Source organism: Chinchilla lanigera, unplaced genomic scaffold (genome assembly GCF_000276665.1).
Source record: "Chinchilla lanigera isolate Chin_1 unplaced genomic scaffold, ChiLan1.0 scaffold00027, whole genome shotgun sequence".
Classification (NCBI taxonomy): domain Eukaryota; kingdom Metazoa; phylum Chordata; class Mammalia; order Rodentia; family Chinchillidae; genus Chinchilla; species Chinchilla lanigera.
The window spans coordinates 19,488,252-19,512,737 of record NW_004955428.1 but is presented as its reverse complement, the minus strand read 5'-3'; the positions used below and the strand labels follow the sequence as shown (position 1 = coordinate 19,512,737).

The window sequence follows — 24,486 nt, the reverse complement described above, 5'->3', positions numbered from 1 at the left end:
ATAGTTGGAGCTGGAATTAAGCAGCATAGGTTTTGGAAATTCAAACTAGATGGTTTGAATACACTTATCTGGATAGTTTTATTTTATTACATATGCAGTGGGCATTTCTGGTTTTATCTAAACATTTCCACTGATATCCTGGGATCTCAGACTTCTGCTACATATTCATCCTCACAGAGAGGCACTCAAGTTGGTCCTCGCAGAAACCTAATTAAATAGATGGACCAATACATTTAAATTTGCTGAATCTTTAGATATCTGTCATGTTATTGTATCAGAATTACATTTTTCATTTATAGCTGTTCAAATCCAAAGCAAGGAAAAGTACAGATTTAACCATAAATCAGTCTCTGCCTTTGTTCATGTATCTATCTATCTATCTATCTATCTATCTATCTATCTATCTATCTATCTCTCTATCTCTCTATCTATCAAAAGAGAGAAGGGAGAGGAGAGAGAGAGACAGAGAGAGAGTGTGTACACACACTTCAGGAAAAGAAAAGTAGTATATTTTTATCAACAGATGGTCTTACCCTCATATAGGGGACCCTCAACGATATTCTATATTGCAGAAAACCCACTACACTGCCATCCCATAGAGAACAAACTGAAAATGCATGTGCAGCAATCTCAATGACCAAGGTTACCCAAGCAGCAGCTTATCATACTAATAAATGTCTGGAAGGTAATGGTCACTTTGAACACCTCTTGTAACTCCGGAGGCTGAAGGTAACTTGTATTACCCTCAGTATGTCTCAATAATTTTAGTACTAAAATATTCATAGAAGTTTTTCCTTTCCTGACATGTGTATACATTTTTTGGTGGACTCTACACATCTATCTATATCTGTATATATATCCACACTGCTTCTGTAACTACATATAGACACCGCAAATAAATCACCTTCCCATTAGGATTTTATCTTTCATAATCAATTTCTTCTGAAAGTGAAATAGACCCACAGTTTTTCATAATCTTAAACAAATCTGTCTACAGTGTAGTTTCAAGTTTACTATTTTATTCAGTTTGAGTCACTTGTTTAATTTCAGGAGGCACAGTATATACACCTCTTCAATCCTAGTTTTAGCTTCATTCATGCCAACAAAGATGAACACAGTATCCCATCAAACTGCCTACAGAACTGAGCCCCTAGGGGAAAATGGAAGCAATGCTAAAAATTTAGAGCTGCAGAAAGTTTTCCCTTGGGAATATATACAACATACAATTTCAGTACACCAAGAACCGAGCTGCTTAAATCATGGAATCATTTTGGTAAATTTCACAATCCAACAGCCATATGTCGGAGACAGTTTCATGTTACCAAATCCCATTCTGAGGAAACTGGAAGTTGTATTTATTTGTATAATAATTTGCTCATCAGGCTTAGTCAGGATCTCAGTCGTCAGAAGTCTCTGTCCATGCCTTTGTCCATGCTAAGGGGAAACACTACCAGGCACACGTCAGATGGGGTACGCAATGTGCAGTTACGGCAGCAGCAAGGCACAGTGAAGATACAAAGCAGGCAGGGCCTTCAGCTAAGGGCTCCCTTAGCTCCCCATCCTCCTCTGGGGTTATAGACTTCTACAGATTGAGTTTCTTTTCTGAGGAGAAACCTACGAAAAACAGCAGGAAAAGGTTTCAAATTAAAAATTAAAATTTCATTTTTCTTCTCCTAGCTTAGGGCTAACATAAACTTCTGGGCTGGCCAAAAAGAACTCCCCATAAGTTTATACTGAGAAATCAAGAGGCGGGAAATGGAGGGTTATTATTTTAAGCATTGACATATGCTTACCATTTTGTGAAATCACTTGTGGCTTAGTTCTAATCATTCCTGAAGCAGAATTCCTATACTAATTCTCATTCTGGCTAACATTCCAGTGGCTTGGGCATTTCCTCATGAAAGTAAGTCATTTCTATTGCTATTAGATTCAGCACTTACCCCAGAGAAAGATAATTTGCCAAATGAACACAAGACTGCAGGTTAAAATATGTCACTGGGTATATTGTCAAAGCCACAGAGAAGACCACTGTTCTTAAGATGTGTTAGTGTATCATGAAGACTAGTAAGAAAAATCTAGTATAGATCTAGATAGATTGCCACAAATGAATATTGCAAGGAAGATAAAATTAAAGAGGTTTACACACAACAGGAAAAAAGTTACAAAAATTTAAAATGTCAAGAAAGTGCATTCATTATAGCTTAAAAACATGTTGACTTTTGTATTTGCTGCCTTGCATTTATTATATCAAAGATATACCACACTAACTTTTTTTAACAACAGCAAACCTAACAGTAAGACAGTAAGTTACTTGTGACTATTAAATTAAAAACATATTAGAAACAGGTCAATTGTGTAGAACTTGCCTATCATGTGCAAAATCGTGCACTCAATCTCCATTACTGACTACACACACACACACACACACACACACACACAGACACTCTCACACAAGAAAACGAAGAAAAGTGACCTCAGAAGTTTAATTCCCAGATCTGACTTAAGCAATAAATGATACTATTCCCAGGTATTTATTTTAAAATATTTCTTAAAGTAACTTTTGTTATTTGTTTAGTGCTCTTGTGAAAGAGGTTAGAATCAAGGTCATTATTGCCAAACTTTAGATGGAAAAAGCCCATAAGATAACTCATGGCAGGATGGAAATTTCAACAGAAAGACAGGTCTTACAGAGATTCCCTATACAGTGAAGGCAGAAGCCCCTCCCATCCTAAGGCTTGGCTCCTGGTTATGATGGTGAGCGAGAGAAAGGCCACCAGAGAATCACAGGTGCTCACTGTGCTTAAAGAGGCAGTTGGATCCTATGAATATGACTTGTTCCAAAATACAGTAGGGTCTTTGTAGACATAATCAGGTTAAAATAAAGTCATACTGGATTAGAGTTGGCTCTAATCCAACATGAATGGTGGACTAACAAGAAAAGGAAAATTTGCAGACAGATACAAGTGAAGATGGTCACTTGAAGAAGAAGGTTGGAACTGGAGGTATACTCCAGGTTGAAATGGAGCCATAAGCCATGGGTTACCTGGAGCTACCAGAGCTGACAAAGGCTAGGAAAGAATTTCCTTTAGAGGTCTTTGGAGGGAACACAACTCTGCCAACACCTTGAGTTTTAACTTCTTGCTTCCAGAGCTGTGAAAAATAACTTCCTGCTTTTCTATGTCACTCAGCTTCTATTTTAGTATATGTGCTGCTGAAATGAGCATGCCACTTATTTTCTAGCACTATGTTGTTATGGCAGTTCTATGAAACAAGGTTAATCAGTACTCAGATATAATTTCTCATTATTAAATGTCAGTAAAGGCTAATCACAATATCTAGGTTTTGATCTTTTATATTATAAAGAAGTATTTTTTTTTTATAGTTAACATCAGGTTGCTTTAGTTTGCCATTTTTCGTTTGTTTGTTTTGCAGTTTCAATTTTTTTGAAATTCCATATTAATTGTATGTGCACAGGTGTGCATATCTCACCTTCTTTTTTTTATTTTAAGGATAAAAGGAGGGAAACATTAACAGACATACAACATTTTACAACATATCACAAGCACAATACAGACAATACAGAGTTACAAACAAAGTGGTAGGGAATTAACAATGGTGGTTGTATTACATATTGATATCTTCAAAGTGGCTTCTCATGAAAACAGATATAGACATCAACCAAAGACTCATTGACAGTTTCTTCTATGCTGAAGTAATTATTTTTGCTTGTAGCACAATCTCTCATATCTACATTGCATGCCCTTCCAAATATGTAAGAATTGAGCTCAAGCTCGTTAGACAAAGTTTACCTTTGCAGTGTATGTAAAATTTGCAGAAGGGACTGACCTACAATGCAGTCAGGAATCATAGCTTTTTTACATTTCAGAGAAGAAAAAACAAACCATATTTTCCAGGCTATACAAACTCTACTCTGCCATAATCATTCTAGAAATATGGAAGTCATTTTACATCCCATTCTGATAACACATGAAATGAGATTAAAATATCCTTTGTAAAATCATATTTCTAAATAGGAACTGTAATTCATTAGCATCTATGCATTCCAATATATTAAAAAGGCTATTTGCTAGCCAAATAAAAGAAGTTGGAGGGAAGGAGAAAAAAAGAACTGAGGGCCCCTACTGAGCTTCTGGGTGCCAGGCTGACCCCCCAGACATCTTCAGGAAACCCAGTGAGCCACCCTTGCACCTCTTCAACCAGCATGCGAGGCAGATGAAACCCCAGTTACCTTCTGGGGCCTTGGTGGCTACTCCCTGCATCCCTAGTGTGCCTGCGGGCATCGGGCTGAACTCCAGCCATCTTCAGGAACCCTAGTGAACCACCCCTGTGTGGTTGACCAGTGTGCAAGGTAGGCAGAGCCCTGGCACCTTCTGGGGTCTTGGTGGCCACTACCTGCACCAACAGATCCCCATAGGAGCTGGAATGAACTAGGAACATCTTCAGGAACCACAGGTGAGCTGCCCTCAAGCCTCCCCCACTATTGTGTGAGGCAGGTGGAGCTCCGGAAACCTTTTGTGGATTCAGCAATCACTCCCAGAAGGACCCACATCCCTGTGGGAACCCAACTGAAACCCAGACAGAGTCAGCAGCCTTGGGGACTCCACCCTCATCCCTCCCCTACAGGCGTGGGAACCAGCCTGGGTCCTGGGCAACATCTGAAGCCTCAGTGACTACCACCTGCATTCTCCCACCCTTGTGGAAGCCAAGATGGCCCCAGACAGCTTCAGGAACTCTAGTGAGCCTCTTCAGCCCTTTCCCCGCCACCCTTGGAGCCAACTGAATGCAAGGAAATTTGGTGAGCATGTGGGACCCCACCTTGCCACTGCATAACAGCACAAGAGCCACTCTGAGCACTGGGGATCTTTGGACCCTCACCCCACCACTCCCACACCATCATGAGAGTGAGTCTGAGCTCCAGAGAACCTCTGGATCTTCAAAAATGACAAGATGAAGAAGCAAAATGCAATCTCATATCTGTACACCACCTGGAGCAAGGCCAGGAGACATCAACACAGAAGAGCCTGAAAGTCACACCTGAAATTTCTGAAATGATACAAACTGAAGTAAAGAAACAACTCCATCAGGCCATAGAAGACATCAGATCAGAATCTCTCAGGTTAAAAAAAAAATGACAACAAAACTGAAAGTATTGCTCAGCATATCCAAAGAAGACACTGATAAGAAAATAGAGGAACGTAGACAACTCATGGAAACCTTCAGTGAACAATATAGAAAAGAACTAGAATGCATGGAACAGATTCAGATATCCAGGAAATTAAAAATTTCATCAGAAGTTGGCAAAACCACTTGAATGAAGTTGAAGATAGACTTTCAGACCTTGAAGACAGCATTACCACTAATGAACATGAAAAGACGGATCTCTTAAAAACAATAAGGAACCAGGAAATAACAATTCAACAGCTGTGAGACAAAGCAAAAACAAACTATGTCAGATTATAGGTATCAACAAAACAGTAGGTGTCAACACAAATGACATAAAAAGACTATTTGCAGAAATAAGGGCAGAAAATTTCCCAGACATGTAAAAAGAATTGGACATATAGTTAAGTGAAGCATATAGAACTCCAATTAACCATAACTAAAATAAATCTACATCCAGACATACAGTGATCAAGATCCCGGAAACTCAGCAAAACATCAGAATATTAAAAGCTGTTATAAAAAAGAAACGGATCGCCTATAAAGGAAAGTCCATCAGAATCACAGCAGATATCTTAACACAAACCATTAAGTGAAGAAGAGCTTGGAGTGAAGTATTTCAGGTCCTGAAAGAAAACAACTTCCCACCCAGATTGATGTACCCTGTGAAACTATCCTTCAAATTTAACGAAAAAATAAAATATTTCCACAATAAAGAACAACTGAAGAAATTCATGAGTGCCAAACCAGTGCTACAAAGAGTACTAAAAGATATTTGACAAAGAGATAAAATGGACCATCACTTCAAGAACAATAGCAGAAAGGAACCACCTACTAGAGCAAGCAATTAAACAGAGGGAAAAGGGAGGAAGCAAAAGCAGGAAAATAACATGACAAAGATAAGCCAATACATCAGTTATAACCATCTGTGTAAACAGTCTCAATGCATAATAAAAAGAAGCAGGCTGGCAGAGTGGGTCAAGAAACAAAACCTACCTATATGCTGTATACAAGAAACACATTTAACTCAAAAGGAAATTCATAGACTGAAAATTAAAGGATGGAAAACAATACTCCATGTGACAGGAACCCAGAAAAAAGTGAGTGTAGCTATTCTGTTTGCATTCAACGTGAACTTCAAACCAAGAACAATCAAAAGAGATAGAGAGGGTCACTACATACTTGTGAGGGGAAAACTTCAAGAGGAAGAAATAACAGTCATAAACATCTATGTAGGGTGTTGCCTGTATGGTGATGAAGGGTGTTGAGAGGGAGCTTGGATGTACGAGCCAGACTGTCCTCAAATCAACACTCAAGAGCCTACACAGTGGGAGGAGGGGAGAAGGGGACAGGGTAGCATGAGGTCCAGTGCAGGTCTTCCTAGGCCACCATGTTCTGGCAAAGAGCTGGCTTTGGAGCTGAGCATTCCAAGTTCACTCTAGTATATTTATCAAGATAAGAGGATAGACTATACTTTAAGAAGTTCTAGGCTTGATTCATAAAATTTACACATATCATATGTAGCACTTCATTTATTCTTGTATTAGGCCCCAGGAATGTTAGAAAAGGACCTGGTGGTATTATTGAAGGTTAATCACTCATTACTCACTGTACATTTTAAAGTGCATGATGCTACGGCTCTATGAACATTCAATCATAGAAAACAGAGATACTATTTCAGATTTAATTGTCACAAGAGAAATAATCATAATAGGAGATACTAAGACAAAACTATACTAATATGAAACATTTATTAGAGGTCCAAAAGGTAAACTTGTGAATAACCAGGAAAATCACCAAAACAGAACTAGATGATTTACAAGCCACAACAGTCTAATTAATAGTAATTTAAATATCCACACTTCTAATGTAACTACCATGTGATCCAACCAGTTCACTTCTAAGGGATAGCTAAAGGAAATGAAATCAACATATCAAAGAGATACCTGGTTTCTTGTGTTTATTGGAGGACTGTTCATAATAGAGAAGATGTGGAATCAATCTTAGTAATCAACAGATCAACAAAGAAAATGTGGTCTACATACATGATGGAATATTATTCAGCCTTAAGAAAAATGAAATCCTGTTATTTGCAGCAAAATGTATGGAACTGTGGAACATTATATTAACTGAAATGAGACAGACACAGAATAACAGATAGCATAAAAGAAAAGAAGTTTATCTTAAAGTAGAAGAGAGTAGAATGGCAATTACGAGAAGCTATGAAGGGAAGGGGCATCAAAGAAAGTTGAGTATCAAAACAAGAAGATCCCCAAACACAGCAAGGTCAATGATGTTCTCCAGCAGATGGGGATGATTACATCTTGTAGTAACCTATTATATGTTTTATGAAGAAATAGAGTAGAAGAGCTCCAAGACTCCAAACACAAAGTAATGACAGGGAGATGAAAATGTTAATTACCTTGATTTGATCTGAAATGTGTACTGAATGTATAATGAAATACTGAAATATCACGTTGTACATGATAAGTTTATATAATTATGCAGTAATGTAAATATTTTCAAAATAAATATTTATTTTGAAAAAGGAATATTTCTTTAATATAAGTAAAATGAACATTAGAAAAAATGAAACACAAATTTTAAGAAATAATTTCTGTTGATAGATGATCAAAAGAGGCTCTAATTTTTTCTTGCATTTTTCCCTTCTTTGTTTTAACTTTGGTATTTTCAGCCTAAAACATAGTATATTGATGAGAAATATATTCTTGAATAAAGGATAAATAAAAACCTGTGATTTTTAAATAATCATTACTATATAATGGACTCTGAGTAATTGAGACAAAACTTACAGATTAAAAAATGTTCCAATTAAATGAACCAAAATATGGCAACAGTCAGTACTGGAATGGAGCAATAGCACTTGAATTTTGTGACAAGGGTGATTCTAGTTATTCCTATGAGCTGGCTTGAGCTATGAAATACGAGCAGGTAGGGAGTAGTAAAGGAACAAAAGGAATCCTAAACAGGTAGATTTCTGAGTAAGGAATTTCTTTCTTGGTGGCTCCCAGCTTATGATGGGTCCTCTTCATATGGGCTATATGAGTCACAGTCACCTGCAGGGCAGTGTTGGTATGGAGAAATACAGGTTTCAATCCCAGCACTACTATCAGGTTCCACCAGCACTGCCCATGCCCAGATTAGGCCAAGAGACATTTATTACACACTTACTCTCACATAATGTTGTGTCTCTTACCTGTGACATCCTAAATGACAGGTGAGTAACACAGATAGCATGTGTTGTGAGTTCATAAAATAAAATTGAGGATTAAATGATAGTCAGATTATCATCCCTTTCTCATTTTTACATCTACAAATTTTTGAAATCTTTAATATAACAAGAGAAGTAGATCGTCAAAGGCACTGTAGGATACGTTCTAAAGCACGGGGTTTGGAACCCCGTATGTTAAATAATACAACCCCAGTGCCAAATCTTGCATGTACCTACAGTACGTTACTTAAATTCTTCAAGCCCCAGTTTTCTCACATGTAAAATGATATAAAATAACCCCATTTTATAGCATTGGTGTGAATAATAAAATATAGATTGTTTTAAAAGTACTTGTATCTTATATTTGTAAACAGTCTTAATATTCTCATCACAAAGCTTATTATATTTCCTTAAGAAGACAAAAGTCATTAGGTCTCCTATACTCACTACAGAACTTCATTTTTGCATTTTCAATTTCATTTTTGAAGCACAATTTATTTCTACTTTATATAATTATTAGATTCTGTACCATTATCTCAAGCAGAATTCAGTATTGATACATAAATGGCCTGATGATACTTCTGAACTTTCTAGTAAGTGTAATCTCTACTAAACTGCAAATCAGGGAGAAAATACCTTCAATATTCATTTCAGACCAATAGAAAATTAAAAGCTATAATTGGGTGGCAACTCAATTATTATACCAGAGTGGATTTCAAAAACAGACATTAAATAATAATCATCCTAGATAATAGTATGCCTTTCTAATAAACGTTTTCCATTATGGTTGGAACCCAAGAACATCATTAAAATCACAGTTTATATTTGTAGTAGAAAGGGAAAAAAAATGGAAAGTCTTATAGTTCTCCGATAAATACCTGGAAATTTTATTATAGAATTCTCACTTTTTATATTTCTTCTCTAAGATTCTTCTCTAAGCTGTAGCCTTTCTCACTATCAACTCTGCTGTCTGTATTGCACAAATTGGAGGCTGCCTTCATTAAACTATGAGGAAGTGAACCCCTTAGACTTGTGAAGTTCACAGCCTACAGAACAGAGGGTAGCTAAGATAAATTGTACTGTTGATTTCTACTGATTTATTGAAAGGAACAGTTCATGCTTAAATTTTTTTGACGAATTTTGCATGCTTATATCTAGTAATCTATCAACTAACTTGAAGACAACAATATGCAATATACCAAGCATTCCTGAATTCCTATTATCTTGTTTTGTGAAGTTCTGTATCGTTTCTACTTTTTATTCTCTTTAAAATAAAAAAAGAACTATATGTGGCAATCCTGGCCCCCTACTTCCATTCCATAATAGATTCCTTGCATTCAAAACTAAAATGATGTGATCTCAGCTCAAAAGTGAATGAGACCAAACTTTAAGTATGGCTTGCTGTTAGAATAGAGGTTTCGAGATATATTCAAATCCCTACAAACTAACGAGGCAGGTGTGTGTCATAGGATTCCTTAAATGTGTAACAAATATTGCTAACGTTTAGATACGTGTGATGAGAGCAGAAATGGGACTCTGTTTATAGCTTAGTTTATGTACCCCACTCCTGGGTGGCCTCATGAGACTGCAGAAAGTAGTAGTAGGAAGTTTGGCAGATTCTGGAAAGAAGGAGGAGGATGGTAAACCAAGGAAAAATAAGATCAAAAATTACTCTCAGTTGTGTTTTATAGGTGACTAGTTTTTCCCAGCGTAATTTGAGGTGGGTGTTGTGGGCAACTCTGGCTGAAATGAAGAAGAGCTCTGTCTTGGAGTCTGACATGCAGTCACGAGGGAACACACTTCTGAGCCTTTGGTTTCCTCTGTCTGTCTGCCAGTGACATTTAAAACATCTGTCTAGAGAACTCAACCTGGAATAGTGGCTGTGCATCTGTCCTTTGTAGTGGAATCATAAAGCTTTGTTGTTGTTGTTTTAATACAGTTCTGCTGAAAGTTTTTATTTCTATCCCCAGATGGAATTCTGACTCTGAGACTGCAATAGGAAGAGAAGCCAGAATTGAGATTTATGCATTTCTCCATTTGAACATTTTCTTTGTTTTAAGGAGTTCAGTTTAACCCCAGGTGCATCAAATTACAGTTGTATGTGCAACACAACTTTACAGTAAGTCCTCCCTAAATATGACTGAATGTATGTAAACACCCCAAAAAGATCCTATTAAAATGTAAACATGAAAGAATGCTCGATACAGCTGTGGTCTTACCATTTGCCTTGTGCTGTACATCTGGAGGAAGCTGGTCAAGAGCATACCACTGATAGTCTGGCTGTATGGAACAATAAAACATTATTACAGCAATACAAACTTCAAACAAAGCATAGTGGCATATTAAAATATAATTATGCTATGCGGCTTTTATTAAATGGGCAACACAAAAGTAATTTCTACCAAACCTGTTGCCCAGCTCTCTTTTCCCACTTACTTCCCTCATCACTAGCACCATCTGTCCCCACCCTGTCCTCAATTCATTGTATTTGGCTACAATTCCTGTGACTTTGGGGTTTCAGTGTGCTTTTTCTTTTTCTTTTTCTTTTTTTTTTTTTTGAGGCAGATGTGTTTTGAGTTTCTGCAGAAGTATAAACACTTTTCTGATGCTTACTGCCACCCATAAATAAAACAAAGCATCTTACTACCATCAGCAAATGTTGTTTGTAAAACCCTTTACACTGGAGGCATTGAGAAGACCAGAAAAACAATACAAGCTTATTGTTTCCTAGTGGCTCAAGGAAGAAATCTAAACTAGTATGTGAGCATAATGTACAGAGGTTCGGGATGGTGAGGCATGACAAATATCTCCCTTTGCACTGTTCCTCAGGAGAAACCCTTCTCTAAATTCTTCAGGTTAGATTTAAAGGAATTAGACTCTTCTTTTGGAATGTCCCCCCAAGATTACACATCTTCAGACAAGAACAACAGGTATTAAATATCAGAGAACAGGAACAAATGTATTGCATAATTAATAAGCTCCACACCTATGTGATCAAGATAGCTCCAAGGTTGTCATCTTAGTGCTCAGCCCCTTGGAGCAATTTCAGCTTTACTCACCCACAGAATCATTCTGCCTCCAACTTCCCCACAAGAACCAAAGAGTATAAACCTTTGTTCCAATTATTTAATCATCTCCTATAAATAATGCTACAATGAGCCAGTAGGGAGCACTTTCTAAGAACGTCAGACCATAACAATGAGTCTAAACATTTGGTTATCAGACAAGACACTGAGAAATGCTGCAATCAGTACAGTCTCAACTCACATCACCAGGACTCAGATGCCTCACTGTTTAGATCTTCAGGGCCCACAAAAGAGCTAGAGCAGGAAATGAGATCACCTCTGTTTTTTATCTTCTTGTTTATTTTAGATGTCTCAAGTAACACATAGGATAAATGACATGAGCCCCAGTTTTGTATTTTAGGAGACTTGCCAAAAGAAGGTAAATATAATTTTAACAGCAGTGTCATGTATGGCTTAATTCAGGTTTAGAGGTAGGCAAGAAATATAAAACATTCTTTTAAAATTAACCCTGAGGTTTTATTAGATTGAGATTGTGTTCAGTGAGATGATACTGCTTGAAAATGTAGGCTATCATACAGAACTTGAAGTCCTTTTCCAAGGTAGTGCTTTATTTGATGTTAGTTTTATGTGATCTGGACTTCCTTGCCTCTTCTAAGTGAAAGGAGAATTTGGTGAGCCATTCTACGTGAATTCCTTCCTTCTTTTCATTTATAAAGATTTTACAGAAACGCTATCTCCTAGATAAATTTGAATGACTGCTCAGTTTCATAGTTAGTCTTTCACAACAATATTCCTCTAACTCCCTAACCTGTAGGAGCTAATTCCTAGATTACTCCACCTTCTTATGTTTGCCCAAATCTTAGTTTACTTCTACATCTTTTAAAAATATCAAAGAAATAATAATAATATTTCAAAGAAATAATACCTATGTTTGAGGATTCTAGGAAGTTCTTGTTAAAGACTGAAAAGCAAGAAAACAGGTAAAGAAGACAGGAAATGGGGGAGGGAAAGCAAAAAGAACCAGAAAATGGCAACAGCAAGAAAATAAACCCTCAGCAGAATGCTGTGCCTTACCAGGGTCAATAAGAGATGCTCATTAAATCTTGACATCTTCCGCCACCCAGAGAGTCATTAGCTGCTCTCTTTGGAATCAGGCTTTATGTCACACTCAGATACACAACATAAGAGTTTCAGGGAATACCAAGTTTTTATAAGTGCACTTTAAAAACTCCCAGTTAAAAATCTTCAATTTTGGCATAATTAGAATCACAGGTAATAAAATCTAAGGTATGGGTACTGTTGTTGAGTGAATCAAAGTGCAGAAAAATGTGTATTTCTTTTCCTAAATAAAGGTTCTGCCTATGTAGGCAAAATGGGGAGCAGAGCCTAGCACCCCATCATGGGGAAGCGGGAGGGAAATCCTGCTCTTGAGAAGGAAAGGAAGGGCGCTGTGAGTCTGATTTATTCAGGTTGACTGTCCAAATCAATTCCACTCACAAATAATTGCTCAGCTGTTCATTTTATTTTGCCTGGGTAGACACAGTTATGGAGAGCTACTTAAGTGGGTCACTTTATTTTGGGTCTTTTAAAAAAGTCCTTTCAATCGGAAAATGTCAAAAACTATTTTGCACATATACTATGATAGTCACAGTAGTTCAATATATGTACAACTGCAGAAAGCATTTCATTTGTTTTACTAATTCCTCTTTGCTTCTCTTTATACATACGAGTGTCTTTTGGGTAGAGTCAAACATGACCATGGAAAATGATCCATGTAAAATGTTATGTTTGTTCAAAGAATTACAGCTCAATTTGCTATCATTTAGTTAACTTATTCATATCTATGTGCCCCATGGACTGAGTGCCCCAAGGATAATTACGGTGTACATGGACCGTTAGAACTTTGCAAATTGGAGATGGAGATAAAATAGAGGCTCTTTCTATAGACATCAGTGTGTGCCAAAATTCCTGCAATGCATGTAAGTTCTACCAAACAAGAAGATGAAGAGCTTATTGTTAAAATGGAAACACTTACTGGGTGTTCTCGTTGATCCTGCACAGCTCTGGGGCCTGGTGGTTCCCGTGGATCCGGTAGGTGGAAAGCTAAACCACAGTTGCAGGTTGGGAGATACATCTGAGGAGAACGATGCTGTCAGATCACTGGAGGTGTCATGGACACTTGCTTTGCATAATAAAGTTTGGTTTCAGCCTTAAAGTTGTGCCTAATATGCCATAATTCCAACTCAAAATAGTAAAACCATCAAGAGAGACTGGGGACTGATACCAGTGAGGCTTACAAGCTAAATCTTACCTAAGATGATGCTACAATTAATTCCTTATTTTGAAGAAATTAGAAACAGTTGAAAATTACATACAGTTAACTGTGTTTCTGAGTCATGTTCCTAGAAGGTCTTCATTAAATACAAACCATCCATTGAACCATAAAGTTTTAAGTTTTATTAAACTCTAGCCAGAGACATAATTAAAGTCTAAGCAGGAAGTTATGAATTAAGGTAAATAATATTTACTTTTAAAGCTACCAGAGAACTAGCAAGATGGAACGATTCAATGCCTAAGAAGAGATTCTCTTTTCTAAAATGAGACAAAAGTCAGTAATGTAGGCTTCCACAGCAAATTGTGTAAGCAACTATAAGAAGTACCAAGGAAATGTATTTCCCAGGTGTGGGTGGGTTTCTGAAGAAATCTTCATTTGAGTAAACACACACTAAGGCTGGCTCTCTTGGTAACGCTCTTCACAGCATATGTTTTTCATGAATGTTAGGGCTGAAAAGCTTTGGTGGTTGCTAAGCACAATCTATCCATTCATATTTTAGTAGATAATGAAAAGCATTGGTTGTCCTAGGCCATCTGTGGCAGAGCTTGAGTATGTTTTAACTGGGGCCATGAAAAATACTGCACATGGGGAAAATGTGTGGGTGGAATTTAAATTGGCATTTTAACCATGACAATAGGGCATAGGTAAGAATAACATACCTGTTTTAGTTGCTTTTCTAGCTTTTCTTTCTCCATCTGACAAGCTTTTATCTACAAGGGGAAAAGCATTTGTTCAAGAAGTGTTCATTGATTTCAAATCTGGTCTTGACCCAGCTGTCAGTGACATACTCAGAAGCCCAAAATAAGAGGCATTGATAACAGTCTTGTCAACAAGTTACATCTTGTTTCCTCAAGATATGCATTGATTCTGTATTAAAATTCTCAAGTGAAATTTATAAAGCAGAAGATTTTAAGCTGTTATTCCAATCCACGGAGCGCATTGCAGTTCTTAGCCTTGGAATAGTCTATTTTGATACAAATGTAGAAACACCTTCTGTGGATCACTGAATGAAATTAGAACTGGACAGCCTGACATTCAGAGCTTTCCACCGTAAGGTTTAGAGGATGTATATGAACTTAACACAGCTCAGGCACTGATCTATGTGATTTATGTGTGGTAAGTTCTTGAAGCTACCGAATGCCCTTATGCGATACTTCATATTATCACCCCATTGGATAGATGAGATACTGAATAAGTTTTTCAATGTCACACAGCTCTGCTTTCTGTCTTCTCACTATTTAAGGCCAAATTTTAGCAGAGTCACCTAGATGGGGTTCTTGCTACATCTGATGCTCCTAGAGAAGGCTGGCTTTGCTTTGACTCTTTGGTCAGACCATTGTCACCCTTATACTCACATTCTGCATCCATAAAGCATGGTCAAATCTAAGCCCTGTGCCTTGGAACTATTCCCTGCTCTCTTTGTCCTCTCATTTAGCCTTAGGTTTATTATGTGACTTTTTAGTCCAGTGTACTCTAGTATAGTCACTTCTTACTATTCGCAGTAAATATGATCTATAAAGTCAGCAAAAGCAGTGAACTAGTGCTCCCAGGACAAATTCAAGGTTAGGTTCCTGTGAGCCTCTGGTTACAACATTTTTTGCAACTGATTGAAATATAATCTTTTTTTATGTGTATTAATGTTTAAAGACATTATTCAATATATATTGTTGATTTATTAACACAGAACTCATAGTCAGCAGGTGTATACTTTATGCCTATTCAAAGTTGACACACTGTTTTCTCTGTAATGGCACATTGCAGCTATCTTACATTTAGGAACCCTGGGCTGTACTTTAGCACAAAGTGCGAGGCCAGTTTAAACAGTGAAATCCCACAAAATCAAAAAGAAATAACCTAAAACAGAAAATGCATAAAATATGGTCCTAAATAGACCACAAAAAGGCACATTATAGTATATAAACTGAAACAAGAGGGTAGGGCAAGGGGAGGTGTGGGAGAAGTGGGGGAAAGGGATTGAAAGTGATCAAGATTATTATGTGCTTATCTCAATTTCCCTAACAAGTACCACTATTCTGTATTGCAAGCATACAGAAATTACACATAAGCAGGCTTGTTTGACTTCAGCTGTGAACATGTGTCAGGGGACTCCAGTTTGGTACTGCACTCTCCAGGTTTGTAAATATACTACAAAAATACCACAAGTACTGATTTTGGGAGTAGGAAAATTCACAAATACAGAATTTACAAATGATAAAGAAAGCCTGCATAAATCTTTCAGTACATTATGAATCTTTTAATTGCAAGGACTACTTGTTTTTTAATTTCCTCACAGTGCATGGCAGAATGAAAAGAGCAAAGTTAGATTGCACGCGAATTTTACAATTAAATGAAACTGCTAAACATGACTCCTTTGACAGACTACAGTAATGAAATGCCTTTGAGCCACGATTTGAGCTAGGTGTTTTTATAAAGGTTCTCACTTCTGTCCCAGCCCTCTTGCAGACGAAACAATGGAGAAGACACGAGGTGGTTACCTTTATTCATACTGCATAGTATGAGTATACTAAGCAAGGTTAGGTAATTTGTTTTGGTTTTAGTAAACATTCTAGAGATCATTTTGTCTTTTTCATTTTACAGATGAGGAAAAGGAAGCATGACATGAAATGAATTGCTCAAGGCCACCACCAACCGAGTGTCAAAGGAGTCAGGGTTACAGGGTCTTTCCCCTGTACTCCTCCTACTTTTAGGTACCCTTAGTATCTTTCACTTCACTATATTGCTTACTTACCTGCTATTACTTGCTTAAAACTTTCTAAGTGATAAAATGAATATACTTTTGGATGTAACTAGTGCCAGAGTAATTCGATACAAAATGTGTTTTAAACTTCAGTTGAGTATTAAAAATATGTTACTTGACTCAGATGATGTCAGTTCTTTTTATTGTACCATGGCATTTAATCTGCTGTTAATACATATAATGTAGATCATCAAGTCAATCTACTATATCTCTTTGAGAATTTTATTATTTTTCTTTCCTGGAGTGAATGTTTTTGAAAAAAAATATTCAGCTATTGTTATTTTAAAGAAAATTTTTGATAGTTCAATGTATTATTTATATCAGAAGATTGCTCCTTCACTCATAAACACAATTTTGACATACCATACTTAGAAAACATATTTATTTTCTTAATATTAGCAGAAAATTACTTTACACATAAACACTACCTATGGCTCATAACCTAAAATGTTAACTAGATAGATATATGCTTCCAAGTGGACTAAAAGTCCTATAAAGATGAGATAATAGCCAGCCTTAGATTCCAATTTACCATCAATTTGAACTTAATATAGTTGAATGAATAAAATTAAAATATGGCAAAAGTAAAATTATTACTTGTGTACTAGCAATTTAAAACAAATTAAGCCTCTGCACATGTAATAAGTAAAAATTGAGAGAGTAATTTCTTCAAGAATAATAAAAACTTTTTCCCACCCATGTTTCCTAAAGTATTTATTAAGTTGCATAAATTATTTTAGAAAATTATCTAATTACATTTTTTCCTTCTAATTTTCTTTTAATTCCTTTATTTTGTTTCTCTTAATTTCTTAGAAAGGAAATGGTTCTGGCCAATAATTTTCCATATACAATTAAAAATTTCAAGCTAATCCTTGGAAAAATATGAGGGAAAGAATCAAATTTAATTTGTAATATACTTTTTATGAGGAAGAAGAGATGATTAATAGTTTAAAATTTGTTTGAAGACTAAACATCTTCAAGCTAAAGAACTACCATAGCATGTCTCACACAAGTTTCCTCTTCACTGAAAAGTACTGCATGACTTTGCAAACCAAAAAAGTTGTGGTTTATTTCCTCAAGTCAAGGTAATGTTAGTTACATTTTCCTTCATTAACATCAGTATTTACCCACCATTGCAACTTCCTGAGTCTACTTTTAACATATTCTATTACACTCAATTTTAGTTCACTTACATTTAATATATTCTACTCCAATAAACTGGCTTCCTTGAAACCGTTCTAATTACGTTAAATCTGAGTTAGTAAAATTCTAAAGTTTCACTAGACAAATACATGGCATTTAGAAAAATGTATGTTTTTTAAAGATAGGAACATTCCAATACACCCCTTCAAAGAAAATGACAAGAATTTAGAAACCACTTCACTATGTTTGAGTGGTAGGTAGTTCAACTCCCATTCTACCAAGATAAATATTATGAAAAAAAGATCACAAGAACTGTATTTTATAAAAGGCTTTGGAATCCAATTTCTTCAGCAATTCCTTGACACACTTAAGTTAAAAGAAATTTCCAAACATTTTCATCTCTTTACAAGATTGCGGAAGAATGATTTCATACCAGGTGCTGCCCTCTCAAACACGGAACTAAAAAAGACTTCAATATTTTTAAAATGAGAAAGTAAAAATAACACACACACATGTTTGGCAGATTACTTTGTTTTTGACTTATACCTGAAAACTCAGCCTGTTCAACTGGGATTGAGAAGTTTGATTAATTTGCTGTAGTTCTTCTTTCTCCTGATTAAGTCTTTCTCGATCTGAGCGCTCCTTTTTGAAGTCTTCTTCATATATTTTCACCTAAAATATATTAACTTGCTGTTACTGGCAGCAGACTCTTCCCTTTGGCCATTTAAATCATTTCAGAAAAAGTACTATCTGGATCTTTGCAACGGGAGGCATTCCTACCTCTGTTCATGACTATTTCTTCATGGTAGGATGGGAAGCATACATGACTATAATTTTATCTTTCACTTTCAGAGTGAAAGTCCTTCAATTTTTCCTTCTCAAGCACACATCCAGAATTCAGAAGTGAATAAACAACATGTTTATGTTTCAAAAGAATTCCTCTCACTCACTATTCTGCTGCGTGGTGGATTTGTGACACACTTCTGCCTAATTTTAGGTGTTACTGCTTTGGAGCAAGTTCCCCTTCCCCAGTGCTGAGCTCTGATGCAGTAATACTGTTGGGTGGTCTCCAGGATGGGTGACTGGCAACAGCTCTTAAGTAGAACCACTAAATACAGTTATGGTGAAGTTTTCAGATATAAGTTTTAAATTAAGTTCAGGCTGATGCATGTGGGAAAGCAAAGCATGATTGTTGAAAGGCATTCAAAAGTTTTGTCTTCTGAGTAATTCTGGAAGTATTTTACCAAAACACTTCAAAAGTAGTATTCCAAATATTCCAGAAAAGTGACCAAACTAAAAAAATTAGCTATTGTTTTTGAGTGATGACTTAGAAACTAGCATTTGAAACTATAAAAACAAATGAAACTTTTAGAAAATGAAGTAAACAACTTCCACTGGTACCATAATTTAAATTACTACTTATATTGAGACCTCAAAGAGATTGGACCTAGGATCTCAGTCCTGCTAGGCCAGTGGTCAATCACTGAGCACCTGTCCTAGCCCTTCAGAGATGGACTGCTGTGGAACACTAATTCATTATAATAATAATAATAATGATGATGATAATAATAATAATAGTATTATTATTGGTGTGCTGAGGATTGAACTCAAGGGACACTTTACTACCAAACTTTATCCTCAGCCCTTTTTTATTTTTGAGACAGAAAGTTAGCCAGGCTGGCCTTGAACTTGCAGTCCTCTTGCCTCAGCCTCCCATGTAGCTGAGATTACTGGTGTCTGCCACTCTATCCAGCTCACATTGAACTTTTATCAGGAGCAGTTCAACAAATTTTAACCAGAGATGTATCTATTCAGGTCAATAATAATAGAACAAAATGCAAAAGCAAGAGAAAACTTAAGTACTGCATATTGCTCTTGATAGATATAAATGCTTTGTTTGATAGAAGCATTGCAAGAAAACTTTATTGCAGCCAAGCTAATATTTTTACTTTATTGTTTAGTTGAGAGCTGAGGTTCAATTCCTGACACAAACTAATGCTCTGTCAGTGATCACCAGCAGCATTTTCAACAGGAGAAGCCCATCTGATCCGAACTGAACACTCTAGCTGTGAGCCATGTCATCGCTTCATTCAAGTGGGGCCCAAGATTTTACTCAGTTTCTTTGTGAATTCCAAGCCCCCAGTGCTTCATGTGGGACTTGGTGATGTAATAACTGTAGGTGCCTTATTAGAAACACATGCGGTTAAGATGGAGAAAATAGGTAATAGAGCCCTCCCACCACTTAGGAGATGAATTTTGGTCAGTTCTTGGTGATTACGGAAAAATGGACACCTGCCGCTGTCTACACCAGACTCAAGCTAGAGCATGACTGTACCTCCATGTATCAGAGCAGCTGTCTCCCAGGGGTATAATTATATGGGCACTGAAGATGACTCAAGTATCCGAACATAGGCAGCACCCCTCCTTCCCAAAGAATCCTGGCTAGCACCAACAGTACTTTAGGAGTTGAGAATTTGACAGAGCTTTAACAATCTGAGTACTATCCTTATTCTCTCTATGGGTTTATTTTAAGCTGTACACATGATCCAAATGCAATGAAGTAGATTATTCAAATGTGATTGCTGGAAGAGAAAACTCAACTTTACCACCAAGTGCTCTGAACTAGTTAGCTCTATTTACATATAGGCTACTTCCTATGAACTAATAACAATAAAGTAAGTTAACAATAGCACAATTGCTCAGTTAGTCTGTGTATTGCAACAAGAACACTGTGACTGACACTTGCTCAGGCAAAACTAGTCAACAAAGCACACTGAAAAAGATCAGAAAAGTAATACTTTCCGGCCCTTTACTCTATGACACTCTCTTTTCCATGACTAGTATAGTATTGTCAATTTGTATTTCAGGGGGGGTGATTTCTCCATGTAGCTTATATGTGTTAATATCACCATGGACTGCTCTAACTCTTTTACCTAGTTGGTCTATTTCATCTCTCAGAAGAAAAAAAGTGCATGGCTGGTCCCCCAGAAAGGCAAACTCCAGCTAGCTGAACTAAATTTGGTGTAAATAGTTGAGGCAGTGCCATATCTTGCCGTCCTATGCTGCTCAATATAGAAAATGTACACAGCACATCCTAGTACTTGCTGTCCACTCGGTGGTGGTGAGTGCAGTCTGATGAACGGGGAGGAGGAAGTTGTTGCACATCAGCACATTATTGGCAGCACCACCCGTGCGTGTGGGTAGCTGAGCACAGCTGGCTCTTCAGTGATTATAATCACTGCAAAATATCCCCTTTCGACTGCGCTTATTGTTCAGGCCAGCAGCGAGGAGATGACTGCAGCGCTGCTATTATTTTCTGAAAAGAGTTTGGGTTAGCAGTGTTTTCAAAACAAATCCTGCCCACACGAAATTCGGTAGTCTCAGGGCCAACAGAGTCGCACCCAGAGGTTAAGTTGGGTGCTCCTCTGTTAACCGTGTGAGCTTGGATAAGCCATTTAACCCATATGGAACTCAAGTCCTTCTTTTGTAAACTATGGGAGTGAACTAGCTGGTCGCTATTCTTTCTATCAATTAGATAATTCTAATTAAAAGCAATGTGAAAACCTATGACATCTTTTGAATAATAAGACATCCAAACGGGTCCAAACAAGCACGAACAATGGGCCCAGTGTTCTCCCCAGGGTCATGCCACTTCCAACTTCTCACCTGCTGTTTGAGGACTTCCATTTCCGTTATCATCTCTGCATGGTTGCACTTGACTTTAGATTTCCCAGAACAGTCCTCAGAAAATGAAGAACTCTCAATTTTCAAGACATCATGAAGGGCCTATGTTATAAAATGAGCACACTGTTGATCTGAGACTTACCACACCCTACACATTCCTCTGTAGCTGCTATAATTGTCTCAGGGGCACCCACCAGGTAGCATTTCATTTCCAATGTTGTTTACATGACTGATAGCTTTCCTCTCTCTTGTATATTTTCAGAATTTCTGTCTTTGCTGCATGATGGTTATGCCTATGTTATTCATGCTTCATTATCATGTGGGAGGGCTAATGTTGGACTCCTCTCCTCTTGGTTAACTAAAGAAGGAAAACTTATGTATAGCCTTTTTGCAGATTTGCTGCTTCAATGAAGTACATATTCTAGCAGTGATGCCCAAACTATGAGGAGGATCGAAAGGATTATATATTCCCATCCCTGAGCATTGACCCCAGAGCTGCTGGGACAGTAAACCTGAGAACAGAACTCAAGAAACTGCAAATTGCAATAGCTGATGTTGTTGGTCCTGAGTGATGTTTTCAGTAATATCCTGCTATGTAACCATACCATGCCCTTAACACGAGAGAGGGAAATTCAGACACATGAATTCATTCAGATTCACTCTTTCTCCTTTTGGGCCACTCACCTGCTGTTCTCCTTCAGGAAAACATGCCCTGACCTAGCAACAGTTGTATTTACTCCTTATTAAAACATTCACTGCAGGGCAAGGTGACATGCACTAAATCCTGGTGTTTTTACTGTGGGGTGAGGAGCTAAAGAAATTAGAGATAAATGTATTTGTCAACAAGGTCATCGTCCTTACTTGTTAACCCTTTATGTTCTTACATAGCATGTACTTAGATCTTATAAAAGACATCACTTCCATTTTAAAGACCTATGGACCAGGAACGGTAGCCCATGCCTGTAATCCCAGCACTCAGGGAGGCTGAGGCAGGAGGATCACAAGTTCAAGCCTAGTTTCGGCAATTTAGCAACTTAGGGAGACCCTGTCTCAAATTAAAAAATAAGAAGGAATGGGGAAGTAGCTCAGAGCAAAGGCCCTGGATTCACTCCTAAGTACTGAAAAAAAACAGAAAACTTTAGTTCATGATGACTTCAATAAAAATGACATTACATAACATTTCTCATTCTCCTGTGGCCTTAGACACACAGTATGATGACTTGCTCATTAAGCAAATGACTCCTTCATACAAGTAGAAAAGGTTCATTTTCAGAGTCTGAAGCAGAATTTACTTCCTCTGTGACTATTTCTTTGGTAAGTATCTCAGTGGTGTCCATTTGATGACATCAGTAATACTCATTCCCTTGTGTTACTATACAATATGGTCATAAAAGCCAGAAAGGAAAAGCACATCTGTGGTTGTGAGTATGTGTTGTCAGACTGGGAATTTCCTAATAGAATGCCTTAGAAACTACAAATACTGCCTAGCCTGACATTTGTATCATTTACAGGAAGCTGTATGCGAGATAGGAACTTTCTTCTTCCTCCAGTAAGAATTTAGAAAAAGAACAAAAATACTTTAATAATTTAGATCTTGTCAGATGTCTGTGTGTGTGTGTGTGTGTATCCTTAAATGACACTTCTGAACACTAATTGACTAAAACCAAGAGAACTCAGTCGAAAATTAAAAAAGAAGTTGAACATGTTTTAAAGGTCGATCACCTACTTCTCTGGTAAGAGATAACTTTTGTTACTTTGACATGAAATCTCCAGTTAGAGATGTGTTTCTCAACCCAGCCACCTGCTACAACATTCCCATGTTTCACATGTAGCTTGGTTCTTAAAAAAAAAAAAATCAACAGAAAAGAATTTATATTTTCCTCCAGAAAATTAGTGCATAAAACACCCCTGTACACACACATGCACACAGGCACACACACACACACCATCTTTTTGCAACAATTTATAGTTCTTTCTCTGAAAAGCTAAGTTGGAGCCAAAGTATTAAACCATTCCATGGCCTACAAACCCCAACCTTTCCTCCTGCCACACCCATGAAAGGAGGGTTTTAGGGTTACTGTGGGGAGAGCTCCATGGCAGCTGTGAGTTTGACATTAAGCATACTTCCATGTGTTTGGCATCTCCTCTGCCCCACAGTGACTATTTTAAAGAATAATTTGTTTCCTCAAGAGCCCTTGGAATTGGCCAAGAGATGTATTATTGTATAGACATCCACTTGCTTTGTCTAGTCCTTCAGAACACAAAAAAAGAAATGTCCTTACTCTCTTCTATAATTCCTCCTCCTTTCTGGTTTTTTTTTTGTTTTTTTTCCAGTACCAGGAACTGAACTCATGACCTTGCACTTGCCAGGCAGGCACTTTGCCACTGAGCTAAATCCCCAGCCCCTTTTTCTGTTTTTCTTGATGAACCTTTGCGGGAATATGGATTTCCTGAAGCCTCCTTGGCCAAGTATGGCTGGAAGCTGCAATACTGACTGATAAAGTTACAGAGACCATCCTGTGCTTGAAGTTACATTCTGTGCAAACTGTGAGGCTGGGAGCCACACACAGCTTAGATGTTTGTCATGACTCTCAAGGGAAAAGTGCTGGTCTACAGGAAGCTTTTGCTCTGATCTCCTACGCCTGACCCGGCCTGGTACCTTATTGAGGCGTTTTATTTCACATTCATAATGTTCCCTCTTCTTATTCACAAGAGCATTTTTTTCCTTCAAAAGCTTATTCTCTTTCTTCAGTTGCTGTATTTCTTCATTTAGGTTTTCCTTTTCCTTCTGAAGTAAAGAGCAAGAAAACAAGATGAAAATCAATACAAGTCAAAGGAGATGATACTTTAAGAATCCTTACACATCAGCTGCTGGGGCCCATGGAGGAGTAATCTTTCTGAAATACCGGACAGATGGGGCCCCTGCCAGATTTTTTCTTTTAACATTCATTTGAGCAATATTCTTTTCAGGGAGGTCAGAGTTGGGACTGAAGATATCTTTCATGCATAAAAACTCGGGTGCTACCTCTTAGAAGTTTGGGGATCCCAGAGAAAGATAGCAAAATCTCTAATCCTCTCTTTCAATGGTCAAATAAATGGGTTTGCCCAGTAATCCAGTTTCCCTGTA

General features: G+C 37.3%; 1 protein-coding gene across 6 annotated transcripts in view; it reads right to left on the bottom strand.

The window, feature by feature from the left end:
- Positions 1 to 999: 999 nt before the first annotated feature.
- The window catches only part of Tnip3 (TNFAIP3 interacting protein 3), a 32,106-nt gene continuing 8,619 nt past the window's right edge, over positions 1,000 to 24,486 (bottom strand). For 5 of the 6 annotated variants that reach the window (XM_013515239.1, XM_013515242.1, XM_013515241.1 and 2 more), the window contains 7 exons: positions 24,019 to 24,147; positions 21,342 to 21,461; positions 18,222 to 18,347; positions 14,434 to 14,484; positions 13,475 to 13,573; positions 10,633 to 10,693; positions 1,000 to 1,614 (listed from right to left, as the gene is read on the bottom strand). In XM_013515239.1, coding sequence (XP_013370693.1) covers positions 1,583 to 1,614; positions 10,633 to 10,693; positions 13,475 to 13,573; positions 14,434 to 14,484; positions 18,222 to 18,347; positions 21,342 to 21,461; positions 24,019 to 24,147 — 618 coding nt within the window. In that variant the 3' untranslated portion in view covers positions 1,000 to 1,582. The remainder of the gene's footprint in view (positions 1,615 to 10,632; positions 10,694 to 13,474; positions 13,574 to 14,433; positions 14,485 to 18,221; positions 18,348 to 21,341; positions 21,462 to 24,018; positions 24,148 to 24,486) is intronic. The other variant, XM_013515240.1, reaches the window with a different exon arrangement.